We start from the raw sequence: 15,000 nt of genomic DNA on the forward strand, positions 1-15,000 counted from the left end.
GCGGCGTTGGAGTAGTGTGTGCCGTAGTGGAACTTGTCAATTGCTCCCGTGGGGTCCTCAAAGCTCTCGTACCTAAGACATGGGGATGAGAAGGAGGAGAGCTCAGCTCAGCATGTAAAGTCATGAATGCTTAATAAAGGGCAGATTATAGTTCAGCAACGGCGCCTGTTGGTTACGGTCGCTAACCACTGTTGATGTTATAGATCTGCGCACGAGGTCTCATGTCGTTAGCCACATTTGGCTACATAGCTACAAGGCTACAGTACAGTAGTCAGACTGCAGGCATAGTGCCGTGAGTGCTAAACTGATGTATTGTTTGTTTGTTACTTACTAATTCAGTCATTGTAGTTTCATTTATTTACACACACTAGAAAGAAAGCGTTCGTATTTCACAGAATATTGACAGTTTGGCTCTCATAATCTACCAGAGAGCTGTGCCGCCATGAGAACAAGGCAGTAGCGAGACGACCAATCACAGCGCCTTTTCTCTGCGACCTTTGCAACCGTCTGTCGCGTAGTCAGGATTTTTTTGAGGCGCGCGACGACGGTTGCAGAGCCTCTGCGCGGGGGGTGTGGCCGCGCACAGACAGTTGCACAGGCTCTGCAACCGTCAGCGCCAATAAGTATAAATTGGCCTTAACCGTGTAGGACAGACTTAAGGCCAATTTATACTTATTGGCGCTGACGGTTGCAGAGCCTGTGCAACTGTCGGTGCGCGACCACACCCCCCGCGCAGAGGCTCTGCAACCGTCGTCGCGCGCCTCAAAAAAATCCTGACTACGCGACAGACAGACGGTTGCAAAGGTCGCAGAGAAAAGGCGCTGTGATTGGTCGTCTCGCTACTTCCTTGTTCTCGTGGCGGCACAGCTCTCTGGTAGATTACGAGAGCCAAACTGTCAATATTCTGTGGAATACGAACGCTTTCTTTCTAGTGTGTGTAAATAAATGAAACTACAATGACTGAATTAGTAAGTAACAAACAAACAATACATCCGTTTAGCACTCATGGCACTATGCCTGCAGTCTGACTACTGTACTGTACTGTAGCCTTGTAGCTATGTAGCCAAATGTGGCTAACGACAGGAGACCTCGTGCGCAGATCTATAACATCAACAGTGGTTAGCGACCGTAACCAACAGGCGCCGTTGCTGAACTATAATCTGCCCTTTAGCGTGCAGCTGCACCATAGCGCCCCCTGTAGTTACGTTTTCTCAGTGACTATTACAACATCCCAGTGGTGGAACGGTGTGTGTTAAGGAGCTACATAATGAACAGCACAGAGGAGAGGAACTGTCTGAGTTTGTGACCTAATTCTCCTTGATGGGTTCTCCTTAGGTTCACCACATCGGTGATGGATTATTTGGTCTGAAAGACTTCTCTTTGGCACCCTCAGATTGCAAACTAGAATTCCTCTCCTCTAATCTACTCTTCTGTACTGACAAACAGGGCTCTAAATTAACTTTTTCCACCACCAGCCAATTTGGCTAGTAGACCTTTTTTCTTACCAGCCAAACAGGACTTCAACTAGCCATTTTTTAATCTTGCCAAAATAGGCTATGCGTTAGGCTAGTTGTGTTTTTTTTACATTATTATTATTATTATTATTATGGTTATTTTATTCAAATGTCCACAACACATAAACACTATAGGCCTACATACTAGGTCTATAATAAGCATATTATATATACTTTTTTAACTTCTTATTCTTATTTTTACCTCTGAAAACAATGAATCACATCACACAAGCCACACACACAACAGACCTTTAAACCAAACACACAGCCAGGAGGAGAGGAGAGGTCAACACACACACACGCGCACACACGTTGTGCAATAATGGATATGATGTCGTGTGTGCCGTGTGTTTATGTGGCCTAGGCCTACAATATGACGCTATAGGCACCATTATTTCCTCCAGGAGCTCTTCTCTACCATGCGCAACAAAATAACAAGAAGCCTACGCTATGTTTAACTAAAAGCAAATAATATCACGGAAAAGTTAGCTTCCTTTGTTATTTCCATAGCGTAGGCTACGTAGCGCACGTAGCCTACTCGCACGGGCATAAGGTCTGCCCTTCTTTCCGATGGCGTGGGCTTTCCAACTTAGTTGCGCCAGGACTTAAAACATTTCAGACGACAACTGACAGCTACGCTCACACTACTCTGACAGCCCGTTCTCCTCCTCGGCCCTTGTCGCAATTTCGTTCCACAACACTCCTGTTTTTGAAACTCTTCGGTCAGGTCCGAGCAGATTAAAAAGGCAGCCTGCTAGAGCAAGGTGTGTCGGTGTCGGTGAATGCTAATAGTAACAGTAGGCCTAATAGTGACGTTAAAAGTGGTGGAGCGAAAGCGACAGGAGCAGGGGAGAGTTGCCTGTCAAAATACAGTAGTGTGAGCGCACAAGAGCTCTGAAATGCATTCTGTCCTGGCGCGCGCAACAGCAGCATGAAGTGGCTGCTGCTTCGGAAAGCTCACGGTGGGGTGGGGTCATGACGGGAGTGTTTATGGGTAATGTAGGAAATCTTGCCGTATCGTTGTCATACAAGCCGCCGTTTACCGTTCACACTGTAGGCTACTCGGGCGCTACTAGCCAAATGGGCGGGTAGATATTTTTTTCTACCGGCCAAAATTAATTTTCACCCGTGTTTGGCGGGTTGGCGTGTGTTAATTTAGAGCCCTGCTGACAAATGTAGATCAAATGATTAACATAATGAACATCAGGGCTCCAAAATGAATACCAGCCAACCAGCCATATGCTGGTGAAATTTCAGTTTGGCTGGTACAAATTGCTAACTTACCAGCCACTTTGACTCATTAGTGAGTGTGTGTTTGGCTAGTCAGATTAACATCTACTAGTCAGTTTGGCTGGTGATGAAAAAAGTGAATTTAGATTTCTGATGGACACTACTGAAGACTGGAGCTGTGTGGAGGAGTTTGTGACCTACTTCTCCTTGACGCTCTGGGCGTGGCGTGGGTTCACCACCCCGATGGGCTTGGACAGGTCCCGGAACACCGCAGGATCCTCCAGGTCCAGCACCGGAGAGGTGTAGTCACACAGCACCCAGGGGAACTGGACACACACATACATTTACACGCACGCATGCAGGTACACGCACACACACAGGTACACACACACACGCACACACACACAAACATGTAATTGTAATTATTGCACTCATTTTGTGAGGCATTTTATTTTGCTCATGCAGTAATAATAATATGGGCCATAATAAAGATGCCCCTCAAATGAAATGCATGCAGATATGTCAGCTTTTGTTTGATTTATTGAACATTTCACACATATGCCAAGCCTGTAAGCTAAAAAAAAATATGAACCACTGATTTTAATCAAATCGAATTGAATTGTGAAGCATTCACATTATCAAAAATAATCAAATCGTTGGCCTAAGAAATCAATATCGAATGAAAATGGCCATGAAGGCTGTGATTTACACCCCTACTCACCACGGGGTACTGGGACAGGTCGTTGTAGGTGCGTCCAGCGATGGTGTTGAGCTGCATGAGGTACTCAAAGTTGGAGATCTCTCTGTGCACCCATTTCTGCAGAGCAAGAGGAGCAGACAGTTGTCAATGGGAAGAAATATTCCCCCTAATTCTCCACAAACATTTGCAGTGGCCTAATGCACAAGGACTTGGAACTTGGGATGAGAGAGTTGCAGATTCAATACTAGTAAATGGACACCAACTCCATCTCACAGTTTTGTTGAAGTCCAACGATGCTCCCCAAAGAACAACTTTTACAGCCCTACGGCGGCCTAACTGTGTGTGTACGTGTGAGAGAGAGAGTGTGTGTGTGTGTGTTTGCGCGTGTGCGTGTGCGTATGTGTGTACCTGTGTGTGTGTGTGTGTGTGTGTGTGTGTGTGTGTGTGTGTGTGTGTGTGTGTGTGTGTGTGTGTGTGTACTGAAGTAATTATATTCTGGAAAAGAGAGGAGAGACAAAAGATTGCTACTATCCTTGAAACGAAGGGATTAAAAACAAGTGATAAAGTTAAAAATCTTGGGGTCCTCATTGACAGCGACCTACATTTTAACAGTCACATGAAAGCCATTACTAAGTCTGCATTTTATCACATAAAAAAACCATCTCTAAATTTAGGGGCCTTATGTCAAAACATGATCTGGAGAAGCTAATACATGCCTTCATTTCTAGTAAGGTTGATTATTGTAACAGTCTTTTTACAGGCCTCCCCAAAAAGACCATCAAACAGCTTCAACTTATACAAAATGCAGCAGCAAGGGTTCTTACAAAAACAAGGAAGTTCGACCACATTACTCCAATCTAGAGATCGCTGCAGTGGCTCCCAGTAAGCTACAGAATTGATTTTAAGGCAATGCTTCTTGTGTTTAAATCATTAAATGGAATGGGACCCACCTATCTACTAGATATGTTTCAGCTGTATGCGCCAACCAGGTCACTAAGGTCAACAGAGAAGAATTTGCTGGTGATCCCAAGAATTAAAACAAAATGTGGAGAGGCAGCCTTTAGCTTCTATGCTGCAAAGCTATGGAACCAGCTTCCAAATGACTTGCACCCACTATTGATAGCTTCAAATCTACTGAAGACAAAGCTGTTCTCACATGCCTTCACCAAGCTTGCATTACATATCATTCTTATTTTTATTTCTATGTTTATTTTTTACCATATGTTTTTATCTTAATGTTTTAAATGTATTTTTTTTAAATGGATTGTTATTTTTAAGTTTATTTTTTTACCATATGTTTTTAATCTTACTGTTTTAAATGTTCTTTCACTCTAATATCTTTCTTCTTTCTTTGCTTATTTCCTTTCCTTTTGCATTTGTTTTTTGTGAAGCACATTGAGTTGCACCTGTGTATGAAATGCGCTATACAAATAAATTTGACTTGACTTGACTTGACTTGTGTGAGTGTGTGTGTGTGTGTGTGTGTGTGTGTGTGTGTGTGTGTGTACCTGTGTGAGGTTGGAGGCTTTGAGGAGCTCCTGAGGTGACCGAGAGCCAAAGTAGAAGAGGTTGGGTGGCCGCAAGCCCAGGATCCTAGAGTACACCTTGTTTCGCACCTGCAGACAATTACATTACATTTCCATTGTTTCAATTTATACATACAGTATATATGTGTCTGTAATATTACTGTTACTGGTACAGCATTAAAGCACAAAAAATGAATTTCTTTTAGGTTAGTAATTGCTGTGGTTTGGGTGCAGTTTCTTTAGTTAAGGGGTAGGGTTAATATGGATAGTGTCAATGGCACAGTAGATCCCCATGATAATTAGTTAAGCAAGAGTGTGTGTGTGTGTGTGCGTGTGTGTGTGCGTGTGTGTGTGCGTGTTTGTGTGTGTGTGTGTGTGTGTGTGTGTGTGTGTGTGTGTGTGTGTGTGTGTGTGTGTGTGTGTGTGTGTGTGTGTGTGTGTGTGTGTGTGTGTGTGTGTGTGTGTGTGTGTGTGTGTGTGTGTGGTGGTCTGACCTTCTTCCTGAAGTTGATGAAGTAGTGGGACTGGTCTATGAAGAAGAGCTCCAGAGCGGAGCGCCGCAGGTTGAACCTCCTCAGGTGCACCTCACGCAGCTGACTCAGGGGACGCTTCAGGTCAAAGCCTATACCTGCAGCATACATACACGCACACGCGCACGCACACGCACACGCACACGCACACGCACACGCACACAAATATTGATAATATTTCATTTGTTTTTCATTTTAGAGTTGTTAATTATTAGGGCATTTTTGACTTTTTTTGACATGATAGTGTGAGATGGTGACAGGAAGTGAGTGGGAGAGAGTGAGATGGGGGAGGATCAGGAAGTGACCTCGGCACGGATAAGGTATCAACAGGCATGACAAAAAAGCACATTTGACTTGACTTCAGCAGCACTGCGAGTAAAAAAAGGGTTCCATTCACCCACCCGCTTTTCAGGCGCCATTGGGGGCTGCCCCCTTGTGGCATGAATGCAATTTTGTTGTGTGCAATTACTCTGTCTCCATGCACATACACGGACACTGGGGAGGTCTCATCTCCACTCACCCATCTGTCTCCATGTGCACAAGGACACTTGCTGACTGGCAGATCTCATTTGCACTTGTAATGGAGGCCAACTAGCAGAGTGTGGCGTGGAACGTTCGTAAACCTCCCTCCCGAAGCCTTATACAGTATCAGAAGCGCTGAGCTATCGGACTGGTCCTTTACCTCAGCGGTATCGTGCTGTGCTTCCTATACCCGAACCGATACATTGACTAGAAGGTGGTGAGTTCGAGACCCGAGGGGGATGGACTGTGCGGGAACACCTCAGTTACACACTCACCCTCCTCAGTCTCCTCCTTCTCGCTGCTGGCGTCGTAGAAGTAGAGGTGGTGTGTGGTGACCTCCAGCCTCCCAGGCACCACCGAGATGTTGGTGATGAGCTCACAGTCCTCAGACAACACCAGCTTCTCCTTCTGGCTCTCCTCCTCACCCTCTGGCCTGACATGACGGAGGGAAGGAGGAGAAGGAGGAGGAGGAGGAGGAGGAGGAGGAGGAGATGGGTGAAAAGGATTTGGAAGATAAGAAAGAAAGAAAGAAAGAAAGAAAGAAAGAAAGAAAGAAAGAAAGAAAGAAAGAAAGAAAGAAAGAAAGAAAGAAAGAAAGAAAGAAAGAAATAGAGAACACAGAAAGAAAGAAAAAAACAATATGTGCAAATGTATTGACAAAGACAAATCCAGACATTGCCTGCCAGGACAACAGTTTTCTATGGGTGTTGTTATGGTGCCAGTGTTGCTGTGTTGATTAGCGGCAAGTGGGCGGGCCAACTCACTGGTTGAGCAGGAACATGTCCTCATCTCCTAATTGGTCGTCCTCCATGTCACTCACTTTGGCCTCCTTGGCAACGGCCAGCGGGATGGTGTCTGTGGTGCTGCGGGGGCTGTCAGCTCCTGAACACAACAAGCAGCAATCACGGATTATTACACAGGGAAACACACAATCACAACCATCGTCAATCACAACCATCGTCAATCACAACCATCGTCATTCACATCGTACACGCACACCCAAGTGCACGCACAAACACAATATCATACTCCACGCACAAATCTGATAACACAAATCTGATGTCACACAAATATCACGCATAAAATCTGATATCTGATGTCATTCCAGACAACAAAAAGAACACAAGCGTTTCATGAACAGTGTGTGTATTTGTACCCATATTGTCCCGAAGAGCGGCAGCTTCACTGTGCGAGTCGTGGTTGTAGTTGGGGACGAGTTTGAGCCGCATCTTGGAGTAGGTTTCTGCATTGGACAGCTTCCACTTCACATCTGGCTGAGTTCTGAAGAAAATAAAAAAGGAAGATTTTCACCATCCTAAACTTTGGCTGTCTACCGCTTACACAGATAAACCAGGTGGAGAAAAGAGAATGAGGGTAGGATGGAGGAGGAGGGGACTGTAGAGGTGATGGTTAAAGGTGGGGAGGTGAGGAGGTGAGTAGGAGAGGAGGAGAGGTTTGGGAGTAAAGTTTGGGGGAGGTCCTGAGATGAGTAACAGAGGAGTAGAGGTTTGGGACTACAGCTTGGGTGAGATGAGGAGGTGAGTAGGAAAGGAGTAGAGGTTTGGGAGTAGAGGTTGGTGCAGCTGAGGAGGTGAGAAGTACCTGTGAGCCCAGGCGGCTCTGGGGTGGGTGAGGAGTCTCTGCAGGGCCTTCCAGTACTTGGCCACCACGGCCTGCTGCGTCACACTCTGCTTCTGCCCGCTGTGGTAGCGCCCGTTCTCCACACGCACACGCTTCACATAGGGGTCCACGATCACCTCCTTTAACACACACACACACACACACACACACACACACACACACACACACACACGCACACGCACACGCACACGCACACTCACAAGAACACACACACGCACACACGCACACGCACACGCACACACACACACACACACACACACGCACGCACGCACACATAAAAATCACACAATCAAACTAACCTACATGGACAAACCCTGCCCATATACACGTATATGAGCATGCCTAGTATAGTATACACATGAACACACACACACACAAAGGCACAGTCAGGCAGACACGCAGGATGCGTTTGAGCGACAGACCTGGAACTTGGCCTTGCTGTCCTGGCGCTCCTTGTCGCGTATCTGCGAGGTGTTCATGAGGTCGTCGAAGCAGGAGTTCCAGAAGCAGGACATGAGGTCGTGACTCTTGCTGAAGGTGTCCAGCTCATACTGCTCCATGGTCACCTTCACCTGGGGGACGCAGGGACACACAGGAAGAGGCTCGCTCACAACTTGGTTTATTACACACGGTTAGGGGGCCCAGAGCCATGGAAGGAAGAGCTGGAGCTAATCCGACTGACCTCCGTCTTCCACTCTTAAACAACGATGGCGGCTCATGGAGCCTTTGACACACAGATGTCATAATAAATAAATACATATGGTTTATATAGCGCTTTTCATGACACTCAAGGATATGTGAAGAAGTATATAGGTATACTCAGGAAGGCTTTGGTCACAACTTGGTTTATGACACACTATTACAGCATGACCTGTGTCCATAGTTAACTTCAACACAGGAAACAGGAAGTGCTACATCATTTTTCAGAAAGTGCACTCAACTCCCAACTCCCAAGGTCTTCGGGTGCGAGCAAACAGCAAAGTTCATATTAAGTAGAAAAGTCGCACTTTCTACTAAATAAGTGCTACATCGCATCACACACAACGCTTAGTTTTTACCCAGAGTATCACCCGACATCACCCCACGGTTTGTCAGACTGAGTGAAGAGTAACCAAGAAGTGGTGCACATACAGTATTGCTACAAACACACACACGCACACGCACACGCACACACACACTGTGCTGAGTTGCCAGAGGCCATATTAAGCCCCATGTGAAGTGTAGTTTGTATGGACACAGAGATATAAACACAGCAGACATATTAGTAGCTGCTGTCAGCATGAACACATTGCAGGCACAGGAGACCAAACGCTTTGTTTAATCTTCATCTCATTTCAGTTTTAGGAAGGAATGAGAATATCACTCTGAGCCCAGTGTGTGTGTGTGTGTGTGTGTGTGTGTGTGTGTGTGTGTGTGTGTGTGTGTGTGTGTGTGTGTGTGTGTGTGTGTGTGTGTGTGTGTGTGTGTGTGTGTGTGTGTGTGTGTGCTATGCGCGTGTGTGCATTTAAGTATTGTGCTCTTAGTGCTTTTCATGAAGCTTTGATCTTAAGGCCTTTGCAGATGAGTCATAAGTTAGCTGAGGAGAGGAAAAACAGAGGGGGGAGATCTCCACACGTTTAATCACATGGGTGGTGAGTGACAGACTGAGGGGGTGCACAGTAGTTCCAGACAGCCAGAGGAGGGGAGGGGAGGGGAGGGCACTGCAGGAAGGCAGCTGGATGGAAATGGGTACGTTTCGAAATTATCTAAGATTTCTAAAAGATATTTTTGGTCTTTTATGACTTTATTTGTGACATGACAGTTGAGAGAGACAGGAAATGATTGGATAGAGAGACGGGGAAGGATTGACAAATGACCCGGGCCAAAATCGAACATAGGTCGCCGGCGTAGCAGCCAAGTGCCCTCCTGTTAGAGCCACGGTAGGACCTGAAGTTTTTCAACTTCACATCCTCAAAGGGGAGATTTGTCATGGTCAAATTTGCCTATTGTGAAAGGAAGGACTTCACTTGACTGTAAGGGGAACACGTGTGTGGGAACGCGCGCACGTGTGTGTGTGTGTGTGTGTGTGTGTGTGTGTGTGTGTGTGTGTGTGTGTGTGTGTGTGTGTGTGTGTGTGTGTGTGTGTGTGTGTGTGTGTGTGTGACGAGGTGACTGAGCATGTGTGAATGTGTGAGTCGGTGAGTAAGTCTTTGAGTCAGTCAGTCAAGTCTCTGAATACGTGTGTAAGAGGCAAGTGCATGCATGTGTGTGTCTGGTCTGTGTGTGTGCTCATGTCCCCTCTACATACCTGATTGTGGTAGAAGTCCTGCCACTCCAGCGTGCTGCAGTAGGTCTGCAGGTCCTGGGCGAAGGTGGCGCTGCCGTTGGTGGGGGGCAGAGCGGGCAGCAGCCGCAGCAGGGCCACGGGGTCGGCGTGCTGGTCCAGCAGCGTCCGCACGATGGGCACCAGCTGGCTGAACATCTCCGCCTCGCCGTTGGTGTCCGTGGCAACCGGCGCCGCTCCCTCGGCCGGCCACAAGGGGGCCCCCAAGCGCCCCAGCAGAAAGCAGACCTCCTCCCAGCCCAGACACAGCACCGTCTGCAGCAGGCTGTGGAGCTTGACACAAGCCATCACACACACCTAGAGAGAGGGGGGGATAGGGAGTGACCGAGAGGGAGGGAGAGCGAAGGAGAGAGACATGGGAGGTGAGAGAAAATATGTCATTCTGTAATATCTCTTCAGCATCTCTGGTAATGCAGCTAGGACTAATCCCCTCTATGTTTTTGTCTAATCTCTCTAATCTTTCTAATGTCATGTACAAACTATTGTAACCGGTTGCTACCAATCGTAGTGCCTTGCTAAGGCAGACTGGACCATCTGCATGCAGTTCCCTATCCTACAGCAACCTGTAGGTGTATAGCCAGGCAAGGCCCTCCAAGTGACGCAACACATTAGGCGTTGCTTCTAATCAGGCCAGGAGCAATACAAATATTGTTTCTGAGCTCCGGAGAAATCGGGAATCGGGACTAAGAAACTTCGGCACAGCCTTTTCTGGCCTCGACCACTAGCAAGGCCACTTGTCCATAAAGCTGGTCTAATGAGAGGCGCTTTGAGTGTGTGTGTGTGTGTGTGTCACGTGTGTGTGTGTGTGAGGGGGGATCTAACTTTGACTAAATGTATGTAAGCGTGTGCTATATGTTAACATATGTGCAATGAATGTGTGTAATGTCTTGTTCATTCTGTTTTTATTCTTCTTGTGATGTCATGAAGTCTGTTTTCTATCTACAGTATGTATGCTAATGGACACCTTAATTTCCCTCGGGATCAATAAATAATACTCTACTTTACTCTACTCTACATAGACCATATACAGAGGCTACATAAAATAAAAAGCTTCATACATGAAGCATCAGCAGCACACCTGTAGCTTTCCTCTGGGGCATGTTCCAAGAGCACGAGATGGAGCCCATAAAACTCTTGACATGTTCCAGCAAAAATCAGCTTGGCCCTGTAGCAGCACAAATCAAAGCATGCTACAGATGCAGAGGAAGTGCTTCCCAGCCCAGTAATATACAGACGAGGGGAAGTTTGATATTTAAGGGGCAAAAAAGCCATCATTGAGTTACACTAAATTTCCCAATTGAAGAGTTTTTACATGCTCGGAAAAAAACACAGAGGAATCTTGCATGTCTGTCTCTGCATGCGAGAACTGCATGACAGGACAATATTGGCTGGGAATAAGGGATCAGGAAATGGCATGTTTGAGTTTGTTTGAAATGACTGTCTGGCAGAGTTAATGCAAACAGTCCATCAACTTAGTTAGCAACCATGTTGTCGAGAAACACACTCCAGGCCTTGGAATGGAAGTGTTTTGAACCAAATGTCACCTTAACCACACAAACCTACTATATGGATGGTATAATGAGGTTCTGAAGAAATTGTCCCAAAAAAACTTTAAAAATCTGATTCAGAATGCATTGCTTTAAGCCTGCCAATAACCAACCAGATGATGCTGGCTCGCTGCTGTGGTGCGCCATAACCACCATGAAGGCAATGGATCAGACCTGGGTCTCAAAGCTGCCCCACCCTCTTTGGGCCCAGCCTAACACTCTGCCATTTACAACGCTCTACAGTCTTATCTTTTTGTGGCTGTCATTGAGACTAATTGACCAGCTCTATAAATGATTTTGGGGAAAAAAACATAACAAAGCACCATAATCAGTCTTTCTGCCAGATAGAGTGCACTACTATGGGTGAAGCCAAAAGTTATCTTCCATTTCAAACAGTCATTTAAAAGGATAATATTTAGAGACATTTACAGCGAAGTCAGCCACACGCTTCTTCTGTGCCAAGTTAAAAAAAAAAAAGAAATCTATAAATATTTTGGTGCAGGGTGGGTGGGTGGGTGGATGGATGTGTTCAGCCCAGCTCACCGTGCACTCCCCCGGCCAGACTGTCCTGACTGACTGCAACTTCATCTGAAATATCTTCGTGATGAAGACGCAGACGCCATATTTGGCCTGGTATTTCCAAACAGCATCGTGTTCAGACGTGCCCAGGTCAAAGGTATTGCTGGGGCAGAGTCTTTAAATGTAGCGCATTGGGATTTTATCTGCCAGGCAGATTAGTCGTCTACAAACAAGCCAAAACTTCTCTCCTAAACTGAGACGGAGACAATAACTCTGCCGGCCAATGCCAAACAGCCTGTTGGTGCACAGTGTTTAAGGCCTTGTTTCCCTGTCTTGTTCCTTTATGTTTTGTCTATGCATTAAAATCTACTTTTATAACAAAGTTGTGAATAGACTACATGGGCCTACATCAGGCCTGTTCAACAGGCAGATATGGCCAATAACGTTCTTTGTGCGGCTCAGCAACCCATGTAGTTCAATAAAATGATAGGATGTTATCTGCCAGATCTGCCTGGCATTTAAAAACAAGCCAAAACTCCTCTCTTAAACTGAGACAGTGGCTATAACTCCAAAACAACCTCTCAAGGGATCGCTGTTTAAATCTTTGTCTCTTTTAGATACTCCCACTTTCTAGTCTATTCTATTACTCTGCTGGCCAAAACAATGTGGGTGCAGACTCAGAGAGAAGGAGAGGTATGCAGAGCAGGCCTTGTCTGTGGGCTATATCACACCGGTAATAGATGTAGTGTACATGTCAAATCATGAATAAACAATGACTTAGAATGAGACCTGATCATTTAAAACAAAACAAAAAACGGTAACCTTGAGCATGAGAAGATTGGGCCCATTCATGTGAGCAAGTTTATGAAGGTACTGGAAGTAGTATCTGGGAGTGTGTGTGTGTCCGTGTGTGTGTGTGTGTGTGTGCAGGCGAGTGTCATGCGCGCGTGTGAGTGTATGTGTTGTGTGTGTGTGTGTAGGAGAGTGCATGCATGTGTCTATGTGTTTGTGTGTGTGTGTGTATGCGCTGCGCGCGCGCGTGTGTGTGTGTGTGTGCGTGCGTGTGTATGCCCTGCGTGTGTGTGTGTGTGTCTGTGTGTGTGTCTGTGTGTGTGTGTGTACAAGTATGCACTGTGTTTTTGTGTGTGAGTGTGTATGTTTGTGTATGTGTGTGTATGTGTGTGTGTGTACCTGCGGGTGCTGCTGCTGGATGTATCCGGTGATGATGCGGAGGCCGATGTGGGCCATCTCCTTGAGCTCGGGGGTGGAGGGGGAGGCAGGAGGGGGGTGCCACGCCTGCAGACGGTCCAGGAGGTTCACCATGCCCTCGAAGATCTACACACACACACACACACACACACACACACACACACACACACACCATGTTTTTTTCTTAATTTTCACCAATAAACACATTTTTGAGTTAGCGTCTTTAAGGAGAGGACACATCTCCATATGATTCCTACAGTATAACAACTGACATAGAGCAGTGCTCTGGTAGCCCCTCTGGCAGCTGCCTTACTTAGTCCCCGACCGCAAAGTCCACTGACCACCAGGTTGTGCACATGACCTGGGCAATTGCTAGCCCATTTGTAACCAAGGCCAAAAGCGGATATGACATGTAAGGGTTGACATTTTAACTTCTTTGCACAGTGGGCGCCCTCTATAAACATTCACACATGAACGCACCAATTATCATGCGCACACACACACACACACACACACACACACACACACACACACACACACAGACACACACAGACACACAGACACACAGACACACACACACAAAGCTTTCTGAAAGACGGTTGACGTTCAAGTCCGGACAAACAACATCCCAATCTACCCGCATGCAAACTGACAACAATACAAGACCCACCTACATAAACTGCGCAAACACAAATACACACACACACACACACACACACACACACACACACACACACACACACACACACACACACACACACACACACACACACACACACACACACACACACACACACACACACACACACACACACACACACACACACACACACACACACTCAGTCACCGGGGCACTCCCAGTGCAGTCCAACAATAGGAGGAAACTTCAGTGACTCTCTCGCATTCCTTAGGAGGCAGCCACACCAAGCAGCACGTGTCATGTGGCCACTGTCCTCAGATCAGTCACAACTCTCAATCATGTCCATGATTCGGACCATTTTGAAACCCCAGTGGTGGCGATGTGGTGTTGGGTCAGTTTCACGTCTCATTCATGTTCACTGATTGACACAATCTCACCTTGACTGTTATTCACAGGTTTAACACACTGACCTCAACAATGAAAAAGATACAGTGCACAATCTCCATATATGTCAGCCAGAGAGACCCTTATTCCCAATGTTATTCACTTTGTGGAGTGGGGAAAGTGATCTCAACCTCTGCATCAATATACAAACAGCCAGGGTAAATGTGTCAGGTGTCTGGAATCCCCTTTCCTGGTGAACCAGTAGCCTGTAAGTAACAGGCTACTGGCACACTGCCCTTTCACGCGTCTCCGCAGGCGGGGTTTAGTCAAAAGATGCTTGCACGCGGTTGGAGCAACCTCATATGAATGACATGACACTTCGACCACTCACGTTGAAGCTTTGTGACGTAGGACGTGTCGTCACGTCAGCGCCGCCAGGTCGGGAACCAAAACAGAACAACGTCCTTTAGAAAATCAACTTGAGGTATTTTGGATAACATTGGCTGAAATTGCTGCTTCCATCCCGACGCATGATAACTCCTCGCACGCCGCCATTACTGTTGTGATTCAGGGAGGGGGCGGGCACAGCCGAACTACCCTGGGGGAGGGTGTTGCGTTCGATAAACGTCATACCCACTGAAATCCCTCCCTACGATCCTGATTCGTCGAGCTGCCCCGTTTATTTCGTAAACGGAGGAGGAGAGCGAATCACAGG

At 46.6% G+C, this 15,000-nt stretch overlaps 1 protein-coding gene across 5 annotated transcripts in view; it reads right to left on the reverse strand.

The window, feature by feature from the left end:
* nbeal2 (neurobeachin-like 2) overlaps positions 1-15,000 on the reverse strand; it is a 93,635-nt gene that overhangs the window by 12,963 nt on the left and 65,672 nt on the right. For all 5 annotated transcript variants that reach the window (XM_063220287.1, XM_063220273.1, XM_063220280.1 and 2 more), the window contains 12 exons: positions 13,244-13,387; positions 9,951-10,283; positions 8,086-8,235; positions 7,625-7,782; positions 7,179-7,303; positions 6,787-6,904; positions 6,298-6,455; positions 5,465-5,598; positions 4,953-5,060; positions 3,466-3,561; positions 2,946-3,070; positions 1-72 (listed from right to left, as the gene is read on the reverse strand). The exon at positions 1-72 is cut by the window's left edge and continues 69 nt beyond it. In XM_063220287.1, coding sequence (XP_063076357.1) covers positions 1-72; positions 2,946-3,070; positions 3,466-3,561; positions 4,953-5,060; positions 5,465-5,598; positions 6,298-6,455; positions 6,787-6,904; positions 7,179-7,303; positions 7,625-7,782; positions 8,086-8,235; positions 9,951-10,283; positions 13,244-13,387 — 1,721 coding nt within the window. The remainder of the gene's footprint in view (positions 73-2,945; positions 3,071-3,465; positions 3,562-4,952; positions 5,061-5,464; positions 5,599-6,297; positions 6,456-6,786; positions 6,905-7,178; positions 7,304-7,624; positions 7,783-8,085; positions 8,236-9,950; positions 10,284-13,243; positions 13,388-15,000) is intronic.

Source organism: Engraulis encrasicolus, chromosome 2 (genome assembly GCF_034702125.1).
Source record: "Engraulis encrasicolus isolate BLACKSEA-1 chromosome 2, IST_EnEncr_1.0, whole genome shotgun sequence".
Lineage (NCBI taxonomy): Eukaryota > Metazoa > Chordata > Actinopteri > Clupeiformes > Engraulidae > Engraulis > Engraulis encrasicolus.